The sequence below is a fragment of the Agelaius tricolor genome, unplaced genomic scaffold (assembly GCF_023055355.1).
Source record: "Agelaius tricolor isolate 1412-34295 unplaced genomic scaffold, bAgeTri1.0.p SCAF_1, whole genome shotgun sequence".
NCBI lineage: Eukaryota > Metazoa > Chordata > Aves > Passeriformes > Icteridae > Agelaius > Agelaius tricolor.
This window is the reverse complement of record NW_027269261.1, coordinates 26,080,178-26,100,173: the sequence shown is the minus strand read 5'-3', so window position 1 is coordinate 26,100,173 and position 19,996 is coordinate 26,080,178. Positions and strand designations below refer to the sequence as shown.

At 36.5% G+C, this 19,996-nt stretch overlaps 1 protein-coding gene across 2 annotated transcripts; it reads right to left on the bottom strand.

The window, feature by feature from the left end:
• Positions 1-156: 156 nt before the first annotated feature.
• On the bottom strand, positions 157-18,674 carry DYNC2LI1 (dynein cytoplasmic 2 light intermediate chain 1). Of its 2 annotated transcripts, none has more exons than XM_071427379.1 (13): positions 18,559-18,674; positions 17,657-17,780; positions 17,223-17,257; positions 16,773-16,842; positions 16,604-16,692; positions 14,266-14,452; positions 11,731-11,799; positions 10,318-10,395; positions 8,759-8,835; positions 8,338-8,408; positions 7,740-7,837; positions 6,478-6,570; positions 157-1,608 (listed from the first exon to the last, which is right to left on the bottom strand). In XM_071427379.1, the coding sequence occupies exons 1-13, from the start codon at positions 18,570-18,572 to the stop codon at positions 1,540-1,542; spliced, it is 1,074 nt and encodes a 357-aa protein (XP_071283480.1). In that variant the 5' UTR covers positions 18,573-18,674; the 3' UTR covers positions 157-1,539. The 2 variants fall into 2 exon arrangements, with proteins under 2 accessions (XP_071283480.1, XP_071283473.1); XM_071427372.1 differs by lacking the exon at positions 18,559-18,674 and adding an exon at positions 17,901-18,512.
• Positions 18,675-19,996: the final 1,322 nt, after the last annotated feature.

Here is a 19,996-nt window from a genome sequence, read left to right as displayed (position 1 = left end):
GCATCTTGAAGCAGTATCAAAGTTACCCAAGTTGGTTTTGCCTTGTAATTGATAGTAAATCAGTGAAGACAGATTATTTATATCAATTCTTTCTTTTCACTGTCAAGTTCTAATCTTGTTTTGGAAGCAGTTTATGAATTACAAGGAAAAAAAATGTTTGTTTAATAATGTTTTGCTTTTATTTAATAAAATGTCAATTTAACTAGGGAAAAAATATGAAAGTTGTTTGTCAGAAGCAATGCTATTTTCATCTTTGGAAATTTTTCTCATGGGCCTTTCAAAACTGAAAACATAACAGACACAGAATTCCTAAATTTTGTATCTTATTTTCATGTTCTGTGAAGAAATTAGTTTTTGCAGAGAGACAGATTTCTCCAAGGACATAAGTATATTTGTATCTTAAAATTCTGTAATTATATAGCTAGTTTTATATGATAATTTCGAGAAGAGGCAGTTCATAACAAGGAATTTTAAATCCAATCCTCAAGGTAATACAGTGTTTCCACTTAAGTGTATTTTTCTAGTATCTTTATGTAAAATATTCTGAGATATAAATGTTGTTATCAGAAAAACATCTGGTGAACGAATATGTTAAAAATACCAAATAGTTTTAAATAGCTGGAAGGATACCAGATTAGTCTGTCTCTCCCATTTTTATGAGCATGTAGTGTTGATCTGGTTTGCCAAGTGACTATTTGACATTCACTCCCTGACAAGTCTGAGCTCTCAGGAGACACCTCTGGCTTTAATCTGGATTGTCCTGTGGATTCTCAGAACACTCAGTGCATCTCACACTAGAGAGGTGTGCATGGACAAAAACCCATTCCTGCTGTAGGCTGAATGTGAATCAATAATACTCTCAGCACTAACCAAGTATCTGTCAAATTAATTAGACTGACTTCCTAGCATTTGAATATATGACAGAAACATCCATCTTGTAAACTCTGTGTGACATTATACATTGCAGGAAGTAAATCCTGTATTAAACTGTATTATTCTGTGACACAGAGAATGCACACTTCTGAATTCAGGTCAAAGAATGTTTTAACTCCACTTCTGCCAGTTTTAGGGTTTTTTTATTTATTCAAATAAATCAAACAATTATGCAAGTATTTCTTAAGCTTTGGTTTTGAACTACAAAAAGATGCCTAGACACTACATAATCTCCTATTTTGGGTGTGAAAACTTGTTTATATTTAAATATATGCATAGTGTAGAAATATTCAAAAGTAAATCAAATAATGCAATATAAATGAGGTTGAACTGACTAATGCCAGTCTTCATATACAAACCCATCTGAGAGCAATCTAGAATTCCTTTCTCCCCACTTTCTAAAACTCTTTGCCAGTGCCAAGATAAATTAATTTGGACAGTGAATAAACAGCTCCTTTTATAAAAATAACAACAGGGATGCTTGATAAATACCAACTTCATAGTTTGATATTATATATTTTCAACGGCATCAGATGAAATTGCTAATGGAATGTAAAAATTATAAAAATAATTTTGTAAATGGTGTTAAACTGAAGACAGAGCAGTTCATCCATCGGAGTCAAAATCCATTTCTTTCCAGGATTTAGAGGCATTTCTTTTGTATTGTTCAAGTTCCTAAAAAGAAACATAAATACATATTAAATAAAATGAATAATAAATAAATAGATGAAATAAAATGAATAATAAATAAATAAATAATAAATAAAAAGAAACATAAATACATATTTCTCATTACTAAAAGTCTCCAGAAACTTCATGTATTTATTTGGCAAATGTATGTATGTACAAACACTTTTCACTGCAGAGGAGGTGTAGTGTATTTCTGTATTTAACAAAATTATCCTAGAAGTGCTATGAATTTTGCCACAATTGCTGTCATGTAGGGAGCTACATTTTGCTGTACTTTAGATCAGCAGAGTACTAGTAAGGTAGACAAATGACCTCATCTCAGTCAACTGGGAGCACTGAAGCCTATAATAGGAGTTTCTAGCACAACTACAAACAACAGTTTCCTCTGCTGAATTTTATGTAGGGTGTGTACTGTCAGGAGTCATTTCTAAAGATTTTTTCAGCAAAAAATCTTCATGCTAGCATTATGCTACGATTGTTTTGTTGGTGCAAGTGTACGGGGCAGAGATCAGATTTACAAAGAAAACATAATTGTAATTTAAATGTGCTTTCAATGTGATCTGAATGCTTTAAACATAATTAGTGCTAGCAGCTTATCACAGATATCTCAACATTGGCATAAAGTGGGCTTAAATTTTTTTTAAAACATTAATGCTTCTGTACTTCTGTGTTTCTGTAAATTCTTCATCTGTCAAATGGGGAAGATCACACCTAATCTCATAAAGGGATTGGGAAGAAAGACTGAACTGATGTTTGTGAGGCACTCAGATAAGATAACATTACCACACACTCTCAGAAAAAAAAAATTAATACTTTTGTGTTCATTGAAGTGTCTGAATGGCAGGTTGAAAAATAAGGTACATAAAGAATAAGGATGATGAAAAGAAATACTGAACAATTGAATTGAGACATCAGCAAAATAGTATATGATCATGTAATTAAAGACAATACTACAATGTCTACAAACAAGAAGGAAAAATTAAGATTGGAGGAAAAGCCTTAATTGTTGCATTTCCTCTGTTCTGAGTGACTGATATGGCTTCAGCTTTCCTTTTGATGCAGTTTCTTACTGGAAGTGCCCTCAATCTGGAACATGGTGAAAGCAACCAAGTACTGAAACACTAATTAAAAGTCTTAAGGACAAAAACTTCGGTAGAAAATTTAATAACAGTGCTCTAATAATGCTCTTTAATTTGCTTTAAAAATGAAATCTTTTTTTTACCCATTTGGACATGCGTTCATGTGAAAACAAGAAAGCTTGTTCTTGGCAGCTAAGTAAATATGCTAAATAACTTTTTCTCTTATGAGGACTAGCATATGTCCTGGAGAAAATGAAAGGTGGTACTGCTCTGTTATGCAGGTTAAGGTAGAGGCCTATTATATTTGTGTGACCAAGGGCTCATGGCACAGTATGAAATCTTTGGTTTTGTGGAATGAGACTGAAATGGTCTCCTGAAGTTCAGCAATATGATAATGCCAGCAAAGTATGCTGAAAGAATATGGTTCTCAGTCTGTTGGCCAGCACAGTCCCCATGTCCCTGCAGATCTGACATGGAGGTGACATTTGGTTGTGAGTTGATTAGGCTGCTGCAATTTTAGGGGAAATGCAACTATTCTTCCTTGTGAGATGCAGAATCTTCTTGTGTTTATGACTTTTTAAAGTCCTAACAGTTCATTAAGATTTGCTTCCATGACTTTTCAGCTGACACCAAATGGCACCAGGCATCTACTTTTTTTGACCTCACTTGATGGCTTGAGGCTTCAGCTAGAACTGGCACCAATCCCTGAAGTAATAGCTCCGTGTAACAAGGACCAGTCACTGTGAACTCTGGCACCGCATCATTTCTGAAGCACATGAGTAGGAGGCTCTCCAGGTCATTGAGCTCAAGGTTGAGCTTTATCTGTTGCATCCATGAATGAAGCTGCAGTCAAATGTCCAGATCAAAAGGTCCAAGCACCTATTTTGAGCATTAGCAGTGAAGGCATATCAGGAAACAATGAAAAACCTTCAAAAAGACACCATAGAGTACTTACATCTGTGGCAGAAAGCATTTCTAAAGGAAAGAGAACAGACATTCCCATGTGCCAGGCTCTCACTAAATGCCACAAACATTTAGAAGGAACTAAGGAACAAGACTTTCATGCTCCCCATAGGTGCTCACTGATGCAGGTGTATACATGTAGCTCTAATCAGAAATATTATTTTAAAAGGTCTCACTCTTATTCAGGTTATGTGTGTACCAAAAACCAAATTAAGGTGACCTGAAAGCATCAAAAGCTAAAAAGCTAACAGGGAATGGACAGAGGATGACAAGTTTGCCATGTGGTTTATCTATGAAGAATTGACCAAAACCTAGACATTTAAGGCCTAATAACTATGCAGATGATTTTTTATTTTTTTGAATCTTGAAAGCCCTGCAAAACCCACAAAATTCCAGTAATTCCTGGAGAAAATCTGCTAGTTAAGAATTACATTAGAGATACAAATTTCCCTGGTGTTGTATTCTCTCTCAGAGCTTAACTACAGGGAATGAAAAGCAGCAAACAATTCCAACAGCACTATTTAATATAAACCTGTGCTATGTATGTCTGTGGGGCAAGAACTAGGAAAAGAATTCTGAAAAGACATAGTTGAGAAAGAGATGTGCTCCATCTTGAAGGAAGGCACAATGAGGCAAAGACGGCCTCAGAGAGCTTTCAAGAGCAAAAATGTTAAGAAAGAAAGTGGTACATCTCATAGTTAACTCTGAAAATATTAAGGAGGCAAAATAATCTGGTCTAACAGAAAACAGTTATGTCAGACTGCTGATGAGCTGAACTCTAAACTTCTACAGCCAAACAGCATCTCAGATAAATGCTGGCTAACAGTACCTTGGAGTCAGCCAGGGACTTCCTTGAATTTTTTTTTTTAAAACTGTTTTCTTATTTTATACTCAGGAATTAGAATTCAGTCTTTTACTCTGCTAGAATGCAGGCAAATACTTCAATCAGAATTCCAAAGTTGGAAATGATTTATTTAAACTTTGTATTATTGCCACAGTTATCTCTAAATCTATTATGGTATTATCGAGCAGTCCTGATGAGGACTGAGTCAGTCAGCTATTGCTGGCTCTTCTATCAGATGCAGTGACAGGGGCTGTGTTTTGCTTCCCTTGCTGGTTTTGTGCTTCTTTTTCTTTTGAAGCTTATCTTTGAGATAAGTAAGCAAATAGGCTATCATCTGTAGTCCAAAGTAACATTAATTAACCGAAAGTAACCCAGAAAAGTGGTAACATGAAAACATTCACTGTCATCATATGATACTTCTAATTTTGCATTAGGTCCCATGATTTCATTAGCAACACCTTGCATATTGACCATCTTAAAATACTGGCCCTCCTATGCAATAGGTACCATGAGACTCTATAAAGAATGTCAGACACATGAGGAATTTAAAAAGTTACTTAAAAATACGAATTTTGTACTGCTTTCCATTGAACTGGAAAACTGAATGACACTTCAAGAAACACTGCAACTAGAAAGTTCTTTTAGATACATATTTCTAGCTTGGTGCAATTCAAATTCTTAGTATAAAACATTTTAATAATGTGCAAATAATCTTGTAAAAATTAAACTTCATGATAAAAACTTAGGAAATAACTGCAGATAACAGAAGTAATTTTCTCTTTAATGCTCAAATTACTTGTAGTAGTCCAACAAAAAGAAGCTATAATGGTTTGCAATGCCCTTGAACAGATTAAGATTCTAAAAGCCTGTCTCTTTTGTTTAAAAACAGAAAACGATTAATTTCCTGTATGATTTAATCAATACATACCAGTATCTTCTTTTGCAACACATTATTATGTAAAAATAACAAACCTAGTACACTATATAGTTCTTTTGAGATATGTAGCTATACTGAGTATGTTTATATTATAAATTCCAAAAGCAGTGTGCTTTACAAATTTTAATGATTTCTAGGACTACTCTTGATGTGACAAATTCAGAACTGATACCTACATCAACAGGATATTGCAGGTAATGTGCAGGTTCAAAGGCTGCAGGGGATTTTTGAAATTGCTTTATTCTTTGGATAAATCTTGATTTTAGGAGACCCATACCTATGAACATACCCATACTGATGAAAACTGTTCTATACAGTACTGCTACTCAGCTGATGTTATATACTGTTAGCTGTAAGGCAGTTATTTAACCTTCACCTGGTTTGCCACAGAATTTTTCTATAAAATTAATTCCCCACTAATCTAGAGAAAGGCAGAAACTCTTCAAAAATTTTAAGAAAAAATAGAAGACCCTTTCCCCATTAAAGGTCTTTCCTGGAATTCAGGGGTTAAGCCACATGTCATCACTCTGTGGAATAATTCCATTCACTCTAGTTAAGATAAAATGTCCATAGCCTGCAAAGTCAAGTTAGAAATGTTATCATCTTTCCAGTATAAATAAGTTTTGAAGGAGAAAGACAGAAGAGTCCTCACCACATACTTTGATATTGCTTCCCACACTTTGTTAGTCAACACTCAAATGAGAGTACAGAGTGAAGAAATGAGGAAATGGCTGTCAAGAAAGCTTCAAGGTTTATTTTAGTGAGTTAACTTTAGAGTACAGTTTGAGGGAAAATTTGAATTCTTAATTTCTAAAGAAACTCAGAGCCAAAACATTGAGATCTAACAATGGTCTACAGGCTTAGTATCTTAACAATGGGAAAAAAACCTCACAACCAACTCGTAAACTGAAATCTAAAGCTGAAGTTATTTAAGGGCAAAAAGGGGAGGTATGAGTAATACTATTAGTTCAGCAGTGCTGGTGGTTCTGGAATACCTGACTGTGAACAGCATTTAGAGAATTACCACACACCTGGTTTTTCTGAGCTCTCATGACATCAACTTCATACTCAGCATATTGACTATCCTGTGCAGGGTCCTTGGTATCTTGTAAATCAGAGAAACTCTAAAAAGAGAAAAGACAAAACCCCAAATGATACAATTTATCTTCTTTTAATAAGAAAAAGCCACACATAGAAATTAAAGTATTTGCTTTTAATACAAATTAAAAGCTTGAATTTATGGAACAATTTTGTGCTACAGGACACAGATTAGTTTAAAAAAAAACCTGTCAGTAAAATGAAGAAAAAATAAGAGTGCAGCTAGATTCTAACAGGCAGAAAATATTCTTATGTGGTGGTTGGTTATTATTCTTGAGCATCAAAATGAAAATATCCTTTCTGGTCCATGATGTTAGGGCACAGTTGAGGTTGCCCTTGTTAAACTATTTAATACTCATGACTAGAATTCAGTCCTGGTTATCAGAAGCATTACTTCAATAGCTGAGAAACTGATTGCTATCTTTGCCAAATATCTGCATTTTCATTTCCTAGCCTTGAGTGAACTGTAACTTGAATTCCAAAGAAGCAAATGCACTAATAGTAAGAAAAACTATCAGATGAGGAGGGGGTTTTTAAATGTTGTCCTGCATATATCTCCTTAATCATATCAAATGGAAAGTAGCAAGAAGGCAATAATACCAGTGATGGAATAAAATAAAGCAGAATTCTACTTCCTAGGTGAGGCAATGGAAAAAGAGGGTCACAATGTATAAAAATAGCTTCAAAGTTTAAAGGCTGCTGTGGAACCAAAACAGGAGACTGTGAATTTATTTGGCCAATGTTTAAATCTTTAATTAGACTGATACACTGATGAACAGACATGGACCTTGCCAGATGAGAAGTGTATTCATTTCTCCAGCTGTTTCAGGGGGAGTTCAGGGGGTACTTGGAGGGGTGGGTGCAGGAGAAAACATTTGTTTATTGTGTTTTTAAAGGCTATGAGGAAAAATAACATGAAAACTAACACTTCTCTATAGTTTCTAAGTTTAGTCTTTATCATGTTGGGGCATTTTATACTAAGAAGAGCATCTTTCATAATTTCTACATGTAGGAAGGTGACTGAAGATGTAGAAGCACTACCACATATAAGCCTTTATCTTTTAAAAATGTATTAAAGAGAACTTCTAAGTGAGACTGAAATTCCAGTCAGTGGACTTGAAAGACAAAAAGGAGCAGGGATATTGCTGCTGTTCTGTGAGAAAATCAGCTGTTTGCATGGCATATCCATCCCTACCTTGGGAGGAAATGTTTTCTCAAATACTTTTTTCCATAGTTCCAAAGGCGTGTTGGCACGCACCTTTCCAAGATCACTGTCAGAGGCAGGTGGTGGTCCTGAGGATCACAGCACACATAAGACAAGTGTGTTGTCATAACAACATAAATCACAGAATAATTTTGCATAATGAACCATCTAATTTGGTATTTTACCTTCTACACTGACAAGCTGCAACAAGTTTGAAAAAACCATTGATCTCCTACCATGAAATGGGCTGAGAGGTTTTGTATATTTTTCAAACATTGTTTGAAAAAAACATTGATCTTCTACCGTGAAATGGGCTGAGAGGTTTTGTATATTTTATTTTCTTTCAGATCTAAGCTTATTGGTACTTTACTATTTTACATAGTCCAGAGACTTTATTAAACTACCTAACAAACCTGCACAAGTAATTCTCAGTAATATACTGAATCATGATTTTAAAATCTGTAAGTTATTTCCTTCAGTAATCTGTTAAAACTGATACTGATGTGCTGTAATTTATCAATTTGCTTAAAATGTTTTTCTTGTTTTCAAAAGAATTAAGCAACAAACAATGAAAAGGAAATGTTCTAACCTATTTGGCTCATGGAATCCAGGCCTGCTGGTATAAAGAGAGGTTTGCTGGGATCCACTGATACAGACTTGCTAAACAGAAAAAAAGAAAATATATCAAGTGAGCATTTAGCAATCAACAAAAAAACCCACTATTCTAGCCAAGACTAGAGTCTTACTGGGGTTTGCATATAAATCATGTAAATAAAATAGTACTCAATTCCAGTGGTAACCACATTTTTCATTCATCAGTTTGAGGATCAAAACTAGGAGTTATCACTATTCTTAGCAGAGATAGGCAGCTGAGTCACAGAAGTCCAAGTCCATGAACAAAAATCTTTCAGAGATAATATTTAATTTAAAAAGTTTTTATTATTAAAATACTTTTATTACGTAATTTTATGCTCTGAGCAAGACATTTAATAGTTGAACAATAATGTTACCTTTTATCGTAGCCAAATGCCAAGTGATTAATAAGAGCACGGGCTTTCAGCAGGAGAGCCTCAGATTTACTGGTAAACTAAATGAATCAGAAAACAAATTATACATTAGGAACTTCCATCATAGGTATATTGCATTTTGCCATCTACAAAGAGGATGGAGCCTTTCTAATTAATACCTGACCCAAATAAATTTGGTATATGTTCACTGAATTGACTAGAATAAAAATAAAATTCCCTTTCAAAAACATGAATGTATTTGCTACTGAATATCAAGAAAGATTAAAAAGTAGAATAAATAAAGATTAAAGAATCATTTTTAAAATACTGATTCAAAACTTTTGAAATATGCACATTACGAGACAGAAGTCTCTTCGCCGAGACGAATGATTTAAGATTTTAAATTGCATAAAATATTATCCAGAATATCATAAACATTTAGAAATGTAATTAATAACTATATAATTGTCTTAAAACAGCTTAGAAGTGGCAGAATGGTACAGATTTACCAGAAAGCAATTTTCAAAATATAGTCTCAAACAACATGCTTCTTCTTGTCTAAGGGCTTTTGTATCCTAACAGATTTGTGTCTTTGAGAAAGAAGTCAGATCTGTGCTGTGAGAAATTAGATTTCTCCTTCTCATTTCAATGACAATCAGGATTAAGCAGACAAAGAGATTTATATTCTAATATTTAATTACAATAATGCTTAAATACTAAAAAAACTCCAACCAAGACAGTTGTACTCTCAGTTAACAAAAGACAAATTTATGTGTCAGAGTGAAAAAGCTTTACGTGCATGCAAAAGGACATACTGGGATTATAAGTATTCAAAGTAAACATAAGTTGTTTTGATAATCACTAAGCTACCATTAAATATTATTTATTACATAAATGATGGTTGCTACAATTAGACCCATCTTCTGATGCACAGTGAGCCCAAGATGCAGTGTTTTTGGACTGTGAATTTCAGCATGCACGTTTCTGTCTTTACTCAGAGAATGATCTGAAAACTAAAATAAATCATTTTCATCATGTTGGCATCTTTCTACCCACTTTTGTAAGGAAGCTCCTGTCCTTCTTCAACACCCTAAGTGTAGTAATCTGGTATACATAAACTACTGTGAAAACGAGTCAATGATTTTAAACCTACGAAAGCTCGGTCACTTGATGTAAGTTCGTGCTTCTACCAAAAAGCTCAGTTCCCTAATTCAATCTAAGGCAATCACTTTTGCCCATTCTCCTTTCTTGTACCAAAAAAAGAATTGCCCAAGATGCAGTAAATTCAATGCAAGAACTAAGTTGGCTAACAGGTAACTGTTTTCATTCCGTGTTTGTTGATACTGGGAATTGTGTAGTTTGTTTGCTCACAAGGCATGTCCATCCATCCCCTGCCAGTACAGTCACTTGTTCAACAGATAGCCTCACAAAGAAAGCTACTGTAAAACCAATTAAATCCCATTTTCTCTAGGAGTTTTATAGTATGATTTTAAAAAATATTGTTTTGTAACAGAAATATTGTTCATCTTCTCTCTTCTTAAATAGAAAGTGAAAATACATACCACTAATGAGGCTCCATAATAATGTGAAACAAATCGAAGTGTCTTGCTTATTATTTTCCTCATTTCAGAGTCAAACTCCTGAAAAAGTTGATAGTGGAACATAGATGTAAGAAAAAACCCCAAAATACTACAGTTAAAACTTTTCCTTTTTTTATATAAACTGCAGTGCACTTAAGCTACAATATATAAGGCTTTCAGCTGTCAGCATAATTATATCTTAAGACAGAATCAGTAACAGCCTACTCTAAAAAGAAATGTCACAATTTCTCTTTGTTTCTTTTTTACAGATGAAGCCTAATTCAGGCAATATGTTAGCCCAGGAAAAGTTTTTAAATTGAGAATGTACATTTAATTTTCAATTTATTTGTTTGATATTATTTTAAATTTTTACCAGTAGCAATGTTGCCTACTAGAAGAATAAGATTTTTTTTTCTTTTTGTGAAAATATTTAAGTAAATCTTTGGGTATATGCTGTTGAAATTCTAATACCTGCAAGATTGGAAAGGTGCATCAAAATACCTTCTCACCCACGTCTATTTCATCTAAGATCATACAGATGGCGTTCCCTGGATGAAATGGGTGAAAATTTGGTCCCAGTGATGCCTGCAGAGTCAATCCATAGAATCCATAGAATTCCCCAACAGAACCAGGCTGGCTTTTTGTCTTTATTACAAGAGAGTCATGGCTCAGCGTAAAGCTTTGGTATGACAGAAGGCAAGTCCCTTATTAATAAAGAATTCAGTAACTCAGAGAGTCAGCCAGGTATCAAGTGCACTGTGTAGCCATCCAGAGAAGCACAGGCTGCCAGCACAACTGCTAAAAATCAAACATATTGTCCTGGTTTCTCATGATCAAGTGCAGTGAATATGCATTTGTTAGGGATTTTTATGGTCTGGGAGAGAATCCAGCAGTACTATGACATTTCTTTCTTCCCCTCCATAAAAAATGCAATTTCTCACTTGTCTCTAGAAACTTAGGAAGTACTTTAAAATAAATTCTAGACTGAAGCTGCCACCAAAAAACATTTGATCAGCTGACTTGAGATACACCCCTCTTTCACTGCCATAAACTTACAGCTGCTGTCACAAAGGACACCTGGAGCTGGATTTCTCTCATTCTAAAAGGAAATCATCCATGTGGTGTTTTCTTGTAGAGACACAAGTTGCTGCAGAACCCAGAAGGGAAGCATTTTCTGTGTACATCTCAAAAGTCATCAGTTTGGGGATGTTTTGTGAAGGAATGACAGTAGGCCTTCCTTAATGCTGTTGGATGGAAATTTTTTTTTTTTGTGGTAGAAGACTGGCTGTCCACACTTTAGTTCAAAAGATTACTATTATATTAGTAAAATTTTAGTATATAGAATATTTATTGAGAATAATTTAATTATTAAAAAGGTACTTAAGTATTACTTACATGAAAAATATCGTATTTGCTTCCAATTATCACCAAGGGTATTGGAAAAGGGTCAACTAATGCACTGTCCTGTTAAAAACATATAGGACAGTTAAGCTCTGTAAACAAACTGTAAAAGATTGCAATTGTTAAAGCAGCTGAAAGAGGTTAAAATAAATTCACAGAAGACAACGTTTTCCAAACCTTAAGGTAGAGGAATCAACTTTATTGCAATATCCATTATTCTACCATTTTCTTCCTAAATGGTCAGGAAGTAATCCCTCTGAGCAGTTAGAACACTTACTGGGAAAAAAAAGGGCCTTTACACTATATATAGCATTATTAGATGGGAAAGGAAGAGAGGAAAAACTTCATGTATTCATAGAACACCTGCCTGGCTGGATTAGTAGAACTGGATTTTTGACACGTTCACATTCTTTGGATAAAATCTAAAGGAATGCGGATAAAATCTAAAAGAATGCAGACAAAATCTCAAGAAAAATAAATGGAATTATTTGCTTGTGTCACACATTTGTCCTGCCCACATAATGTTTTCCAAACACTCAAACAATGTTTAATGTGTATTTCAAATGTTTGATATCATCACAAAGAGGAAACATCATCCAACAATCTTGAAAATGTGAATCAGTATCAATGGAGGAAAACAGGTCTAAAAGTCAGACTTATGTGCTAAATAGCTAATGTGGCATAAAAATTTTAATAAGTGAATTACAAGAATTCTCAAGTGATCTGGAGGAGTTTGCTGTAGTCCATATGAAATGAGATAATCCCCTTGTGTGTTCAAGCAAATATTTATTCAAGCTGCTTTGGCTGCAGCAGTGCAAGAAAGATGAGTTGTAGCAGAGGTTGCTCCAACTGCTCCCTCCTAACCCCAGGTATTTCACAGACAGGTTAAATGACAGGATGTTTACAGAAGCTGCACATACTGAGAATTCTCTGCTTGGAGAGGAGAAATAATGGCTTCACTCATACACTGTCAAAGAAATAGCTTTAAGCAAAACTATCACAACTTAAAAAGAGTATATAGAATATAAAACAGAAAAAAAAGTTTTCATTTCAAAACTAAGAAGAAAAATTTGGGAAAACATCAGAAACTTTAAAACTAGCATATTGAACCCTATTCATCTTTTGACTGTGGAATTTATTTTTGACTGTGGAATAGTTTAGACGCATTCAGCCTTTTTAAACAGGGTCTGCAATTGATATGTTTTATCATCATAGCAAATAATTCTTTAGCCAGGCCGATGAAATATATCTTAAACCTTAAAAAAATATAAGTATTTAATTGATTCCTTTTTATAATAAAAATAGGTTTAGCCATTAAAAGGCACATAAAGATCTCCATAAACTATCATTTAATTTGACTATAAAAGATAGTATTTTCTTCTAATAAACTGACACAATTTTTCTTTGAACAATGATGAAAGTAAGAAGAGAACCAAACAGTAATATAATATTTTATTTGCATTATTGATGTCTTTGATAATGGAAGATAAACAGAAATTTTAGTTCAGAAGATATAATTGTGCTTAATACAGTGCAAGAATAACAAGTTTTCTTAACAAATAATAGCATTATTATTTTTCTTTATTGCAATAAGCTTGCAATTTTCTGATATGTAAAACCCTATATGAAACTAGACGTGTGGTCATAATTTATTGCCATTTATTTGTGCATGCAGGTGTTATCTTTTTGTAAATTACCTTCTCTAAAAGTAAAAACCAAAATAATCCCAATATCAAACTCCATATGCTAACACTCTGGAGTGCTGCATATGTTGCTTTCTCATATATTTTGAGTTACTTTTAAATTTCTGAACTCTACAAGCACTTGCTGTATTGAAGCATTTTATAGAAGTTACAGTAACTAGATTTACATGCCAGGTCTTTGAATTGTTGAATACTTATTTATGCATTATATACACACAACATTTGCAGAGGTTTTACGCACAATGACTTTTCCTTTCTATTGCGCATAATCTAGTTTAGCTTTTCCAGAGATTTAGTTAGCAATTATGTTTAAAGGACTGATGTTAACATTTCTGAAACTTTATAATTTAATTAGTTGTCAGATTATCAAAAGGCATTGAGTTTGTGATAGACATTTAAATAAATGCAAAGTATATAGTCATGTTGATGGCTGTTATAACTATATTCTTTGCTTAAATTTGTACCTTCAGCTAGTCTCTTGCTAGATGACTTTTGTACATTCTAGTTTTCATCTTCATTTTTAAAAGATGAGGGGGGAAAAAAGCAAACTGCTACTCTAAAACTATTTCTTTTGATTGGTGTAACATGCCATAACAATCACATTAGATATCTAACAAAAAGATATAAGAAACCTTCTTTCCTTGTTTCTGCTCTTATTGAATTTTTATTAAATTGCTATAATTTTCCAGTGAACAGGTTCATCTACATCAAATGGATTTTCAGTCATGCATAAAAATCTAAAAGAGTTGTTTATGATTTTCTAAAGCATTATCTTTAACTGTATAAAGGCCTGTGACATCTGGAGAAAATATTAGAAGTAACTTACAGGGTGATCCCTCTGCAGATTGTTCCACATTCTCTGTTTAATTTCAGCAGCTACTTCAGGGTTTGTCTTTTCTAGTTTGGTTAAAATTTTGTTCACGTGGTTCCTGGTGACCTGCAGAAGGCTCTCCATAGTACTCCAGAGTTCATTAGGTTTGGAGAGATCCAACACCAGAACTACAGCAAATGACCTATTAAATAGGTACTATTTGGTCACATATTTAGCACATGAGGCAGTCAGCATTTTAATACAAAACCACACCTGTACTGCAAATATGAACATCTACCTGCTAAGACAGAATTAAATGTGACAGCAAAGCAAGATGGCTTTTAGGGATATTCTGCACTCTGAAGAAACCTTTCCCTTGTCCCTTGTACAGAACTATTATTTTGGCAACTTTCAATTGTTTTTGGGGACTGTCTTCAAACAGTAAAATGTGCAAATATCCTCAGCCCTGTAGTTCCCTCCTGTACAACTGAGAATTTCTGCTGTTATGTACCCCTCCCGTCTCATAAGTTCATAAGTCTCCAACTCCAGACCAAGCAATGTTAGCCAATGGCTAGGATCTTTCCTAACTATTACCTGTACTCCCTGTATGCCTGGGAAAGTTCCATACTTTCATTATTCTTTTCTAGTATGAAATGAAGAAAACCTGGTTAAGGACAATATTCCATGTCATGGACTGTGACAGTTTGTTGGAACCTTGAATAGATGCCTGAGAAAAGTCTTCTGAAAGATAAAAGAGTACTCATGACATCCTTAGCTACTACCAGACTTTTAAAGGTGGATTGCTGATGGGAAATCTTTTACACCTGAAGTCCTCTCTTTCTAAAACCCTGCCTCCCAAAACACCAGCTGCATTTAAGTGCAACTGTAAAGGTCATGGCAAATGCAGTAATCTGAATGGATGCCATCATTCTATCTCATTCTAACCTGACTTGAAAAAGGGGATTCTAGACCAGAGTGGTATTACAAAAGCTACAAAGCAAACTGAGTGTTCAATTTCACTTTAAAATGCTGTGGGAAAGAAAAATCTGGTGAAAAATCTCTTGATATAGATATACTTTGTCTCTTGAAACTAGATATACTTTATGGAACTTTTAAATAAGCAAATTGCTTGTGTACAATGATGAGAAAATCAGCAAAATGCACTTATATTTGTTGAAATAGTAGAATTTTTTCTGGCATGTTAAAATATTGCCTTGTGAACAGAAGTGAATTGTTCTTACAGAACATTGCTATCCCAGCAAAGAATCTTAAGATTCTCCACATCAGAAAATCCCTTATGAGTAAAAAAGGAAGAAAAGACTGATGGAGGTAGGGTTCAATTAATTTAATTTAGTCAGGGGCTGGAAAGTTATACTTAATTTTTTCTCTCCAAAGCTCTTCTAGAGACAAAGAGCTTAACATGGCATAAGTGTTTTATTTTTATTCTTTCTGTCTTAGTCTCTCAGCAAATAATGGCATTATCTCAGTAGTCAAAACAGAAGCAAATATAGCTGATAAAAATGATATCCCTCCTTTTTCTTCCCCACAGAAGTTAAAGCTGTGGGGAAGAATGAAATAAAGCAATACATCATAATACAATACAATAAAACAATGAAATAAAGCAATACATCATAACACAAAACTTATCTTTTGATCCTTTTCTCCCCTTTCAACTCCCATTTTCTCTAATAAAAAACCATAAAAAGCACCCCCTATCACCTTGTCATTTCCTCATGCAAATTTTCATGCATTTCTTCTTATGCTATCCATTATTTTAATGGAATTTTTTAAAGTACATTAATTTGATCAAATATTCTGTTTCCTTTTGTTTTCAAATAATTTCAGTAGCTCTGGTTCCTCCTGGAAACATCATCTCTCTGTTGGGAAATGACTTTTTCATTAAGAGGTTATATCCCAAAAATCCAGAGACTTTTTTTGTCACAGTTTTTGGCCTCGTTTTTCACCCTAAAATATCAGTCACAGGAAGAGCATCTATGTGTGCACATGGAAGAAGGAAGCAAGATTTTATTTTTCATATGTCCCCAAACTGTTGTTTTGCTCTTCACTGAGCATAAAGATATTATGTCTTATCTTTTTTCTGTATTTCTTGTTCTATCTACTTAAGGCCAACCTACTTCCTCCGTGTTTTGTTCAGATTACTTAGAACTTATTTAGGAGATGAAAAGGAAGACCAAAGCAAAGCATTGTGGTATTACAGTGATTCTTAGCAAAACCCTGTACATGTTCTATCTTACACTTTGAAAGAGGTTTTCACAAAACAAAAAAGGTCTAGAGATTACTAATGTTTGAAGGAAAGCTGAAATAACTCTGGAATTGTAATATTTACACTTACCTTATGTTGTGGACAGTGATTGGTATTCGAATGAGTTCCACTAATGAGGTTCCACCACCTAGTTCCCAAAAATGAGCTACATCTTTAGGCTGCAAAAGAGTTTCTTTATGTTATTTTTAGGTGTGTGTATATACATATAAAGATATGGTAAATTATACTTTATACTCACTGAATTGTGTCTCCTTGCTCTTCTTCCAAAAGTATATTCCAAGGCTAATGTTGGCTTTGGAGACTCTTCCCTAAAGGAAAAGTAACTGAGTTTTGTCAAGATCTTCTAAAGAAAGGAAGTTAATTCTGTGGTTACTAAATTGTATTTATCACTCAGTTCAGAATTTGGCTTAGAAACAGCAGTACAGAGAAGACACTTTTAGACAGGAGGTGTCAGGTACTGGAGACAGGAGAAGCAGCAGCACCAGCCCCAAGAAATTAATCATTTCAGCTGACACTGGAGAAGGACTGAAACGATCACCTGAGAGGTTATAATGAAGGGAAATAAGTTCATTCCTAAATGATCAACCAGTCACAGAACACATCTGCATACATGCATTATGAATTATCACACAATATGACTGGTTTTTAATCTACAGCTGAAAACTGCTTTAAAATATTTAATACATACCTCTCAAGGCATCTCAGTATGATAGTGGTCTTTCCCTGGAAGTTAAAAACAAAGAGGAACTCTACTGTACTGTCTTTAAAGCATAAAATTGTATCACTAGGTCAAATTCATTTAACATTCCAACAATAAAGTACCAGAAAACTGCAAATACATGTAACTGTTTGCAGCCTTATAGGAGAAACTCAAGTCCAAATTTCAGTCAGAATCAAGTTACTCTACTATTATTATAAGTATAAACTAATAGACATGACAAATATAGTAATAGGAACACCATACTTAAAACAGACATTCGTGATCAATTAGACCTCTGCAGAATGAGACCATGAGATATTATGCCTTTAAAATTAGTGAACCTTAACATCTGAAAATATGAGATGTTTTCCCTGACACAAATTACGTTTAAAAAGTGTAGAATTGTACAGTAGTTAGATTACCCCATTTTTGTTTCCCATAAATAATATTGATCTTTCCCAAACTTCCCCTGGCTTGACATCATCATCATCATCAGGATTTTCTCTCTTCTCCACTTCAGCTATAGCTAGATCCCATAAAGTATCACTAATTGGAAGAAAACAAAGCAAGAAGAGAATAATTAAACACCCACCTTAGGCACTAATTCCTGAAAACATCTAAATTAAGGTTATTGTGGTGTAAATTATTATTATTATTCCACATCACCTGCTCTCTGCTTGTTGAAATACTTCTAACCAAACCAGCCGAAGTGACATTCTTCAATAACCCCAGCAGCCACTTGTGGCACGTACTTAGCACGTACCAGCTATACAGCGGGAGGCTTTGCTTGGAGTACATTTAATCACAGAATCACACAATCAGTTAGGTTGGGAAAGACCCCTGAGATCATCCAGTCCAACCTGTGACCGAACACCACCAGACCGAGTGCCACGTCCAGGCTTTCCTTAAAGCACCTCCAGGGACGGTCACTGCAGCCTTCCCCGGGCAGCCCACTGAGGCGCCGAGACACCTTTAGGAGGCTGTGTGGCGTGCCAGGCTTTCCAGCCTCTGGGGCCGGGCACGGCTCGGAGGGCTCGGGAGAGCTCCGGACGTGCGCTCGGTGTGCCGGGGAGCTGCTGCCCCCCGTGCTCAGGGTCACCTGCGGTCCCCTGCAGACCCCGGTTTTGTGGGGTCCCTCACAGAAGCAACCGGGCAAGGGCCAAGCGTGCCCCGCCTGCCCTCGGCCGCGCTCGCTTTAGTGCCCGTTTTAGCACTCCTTCCCTCCCTCCCGCTTCCAGGCTGTCCTCCCCGGCCGCCGGCCCCTTCCCCCAGGGCAGCGGGAGCGATCCATGGTCTCCATTGGTACCAGCACGGCTCCCGGTACCTGGCCTTGGGCATCGCTGCATGGGCCGCAGGCCCGGCTGCCCGTGGCCATGGGAACGGCGCGGGGCACGCCGGGAGCTGTAGTTCCGCGGGCTCGGCCCCGCCCGCCCCGCGGCCGCCCTCACAGGGAGGGGCCGTGTGGCGGCTCCGCCCGGGTCTCGCCTGGTGTCCTTGTCGTGGGACCCGCGGCTGCCGCTGTGTTCAGGGTTCCCATGCCTCGGTCTCCTTGTCGTGGGACCCGCGGCTGCCGCTGTGTTCAGGGTTCCCATGCCTCGGTCTCCTTGTCGTGGGACCCTCAGCTGCCGCTGTGTTCAGGGTTCCCACGGCTCCGTACCGGTGCCAGTGTGAGGGCGCTCGGGGGATCTCTGCTGTAGCCGCTCTTGTGAGGGGACAAAATACTGCAGCTGTGCAGGAAGCCAGGGATAAGTAAACAACACCGCCGGGAGTCTCATTTGACCTCGGCTCCTGATAAACTCATGGTCCAAAGTGAGCTTGGTTGCCAGCGCGGGGAGTGAAACGAGGCTTCAGTAGTTCCCGCTCCCTGTGAACTGCTGTGTAACACACTGTAAGTGTAGTAATTTTACAAAAATTATTGTGTCATTATTTTATTGTCCAGCGGAGGGCAACGAGGGCGGGTGAGGGACTGGAGCATCTCTCTCAGGAGGAAAGGCTGAGGGAGCTGGGCCTGTTCAGCCTCGAGGAGATGCGACTGAGAGGGAATCTCACCAATGTCTGTCAGTGTCTGCAGGGAGGTGTCAGAGGATGGAGCCAGGCTCTGTCAGTGCTGCTGAGCAAAAGGACAAGAGGCAATGGGCAGAAAGCAGAAGCCAGGCTCTGCTCAGTGCTGCTGAGCAAAAGGACAAGAGGCAATGGGCAGAAACTGATGCACAGAAGTTCCACCTGAACATGACGAAGGACTTCTTTACTGTACAGGTGGCCAAGCACTTGAACAGATTGTGCAGAGAGGCTGTAGAGTCTCCCTCACCAGAGGTATCCAGGAACCAACTGGACACAATCCTGAGCCCTGTGCTCTGGGATGACCCTGCTTGAGCAGGGAGGTTGGAGCAGATGACCAACCCTTTCAACCTGACCCATTCTGGGTTTCTGTGACTTTGTAGTTACTAGGGGCATACAAAGTAAGATACTGTAACAAGCAGGGGCTGGATTATTTCAAATAAGATTATCAAAAATCAAGTCCAAAAATGGTGGGCTTGGATTAGAAAGTAGGATTTAAAGGGTGCAGTAGAACAGGAGGATGACCCTGAGTATGAAATGGGCATGGGATGTAGGTGAACCCAACAAGTTTAAAGTGTCCTATAGAGAAGTGGCCCAAAATCCCAGACAGCAATTACAGCTCTCTTCTGTAGTTGAGGAGCTGCTTTGTATCTTGGGAGAGTGGAGACAGAAAGACCTGAAATCATTCAGTTACCTGTTTGATC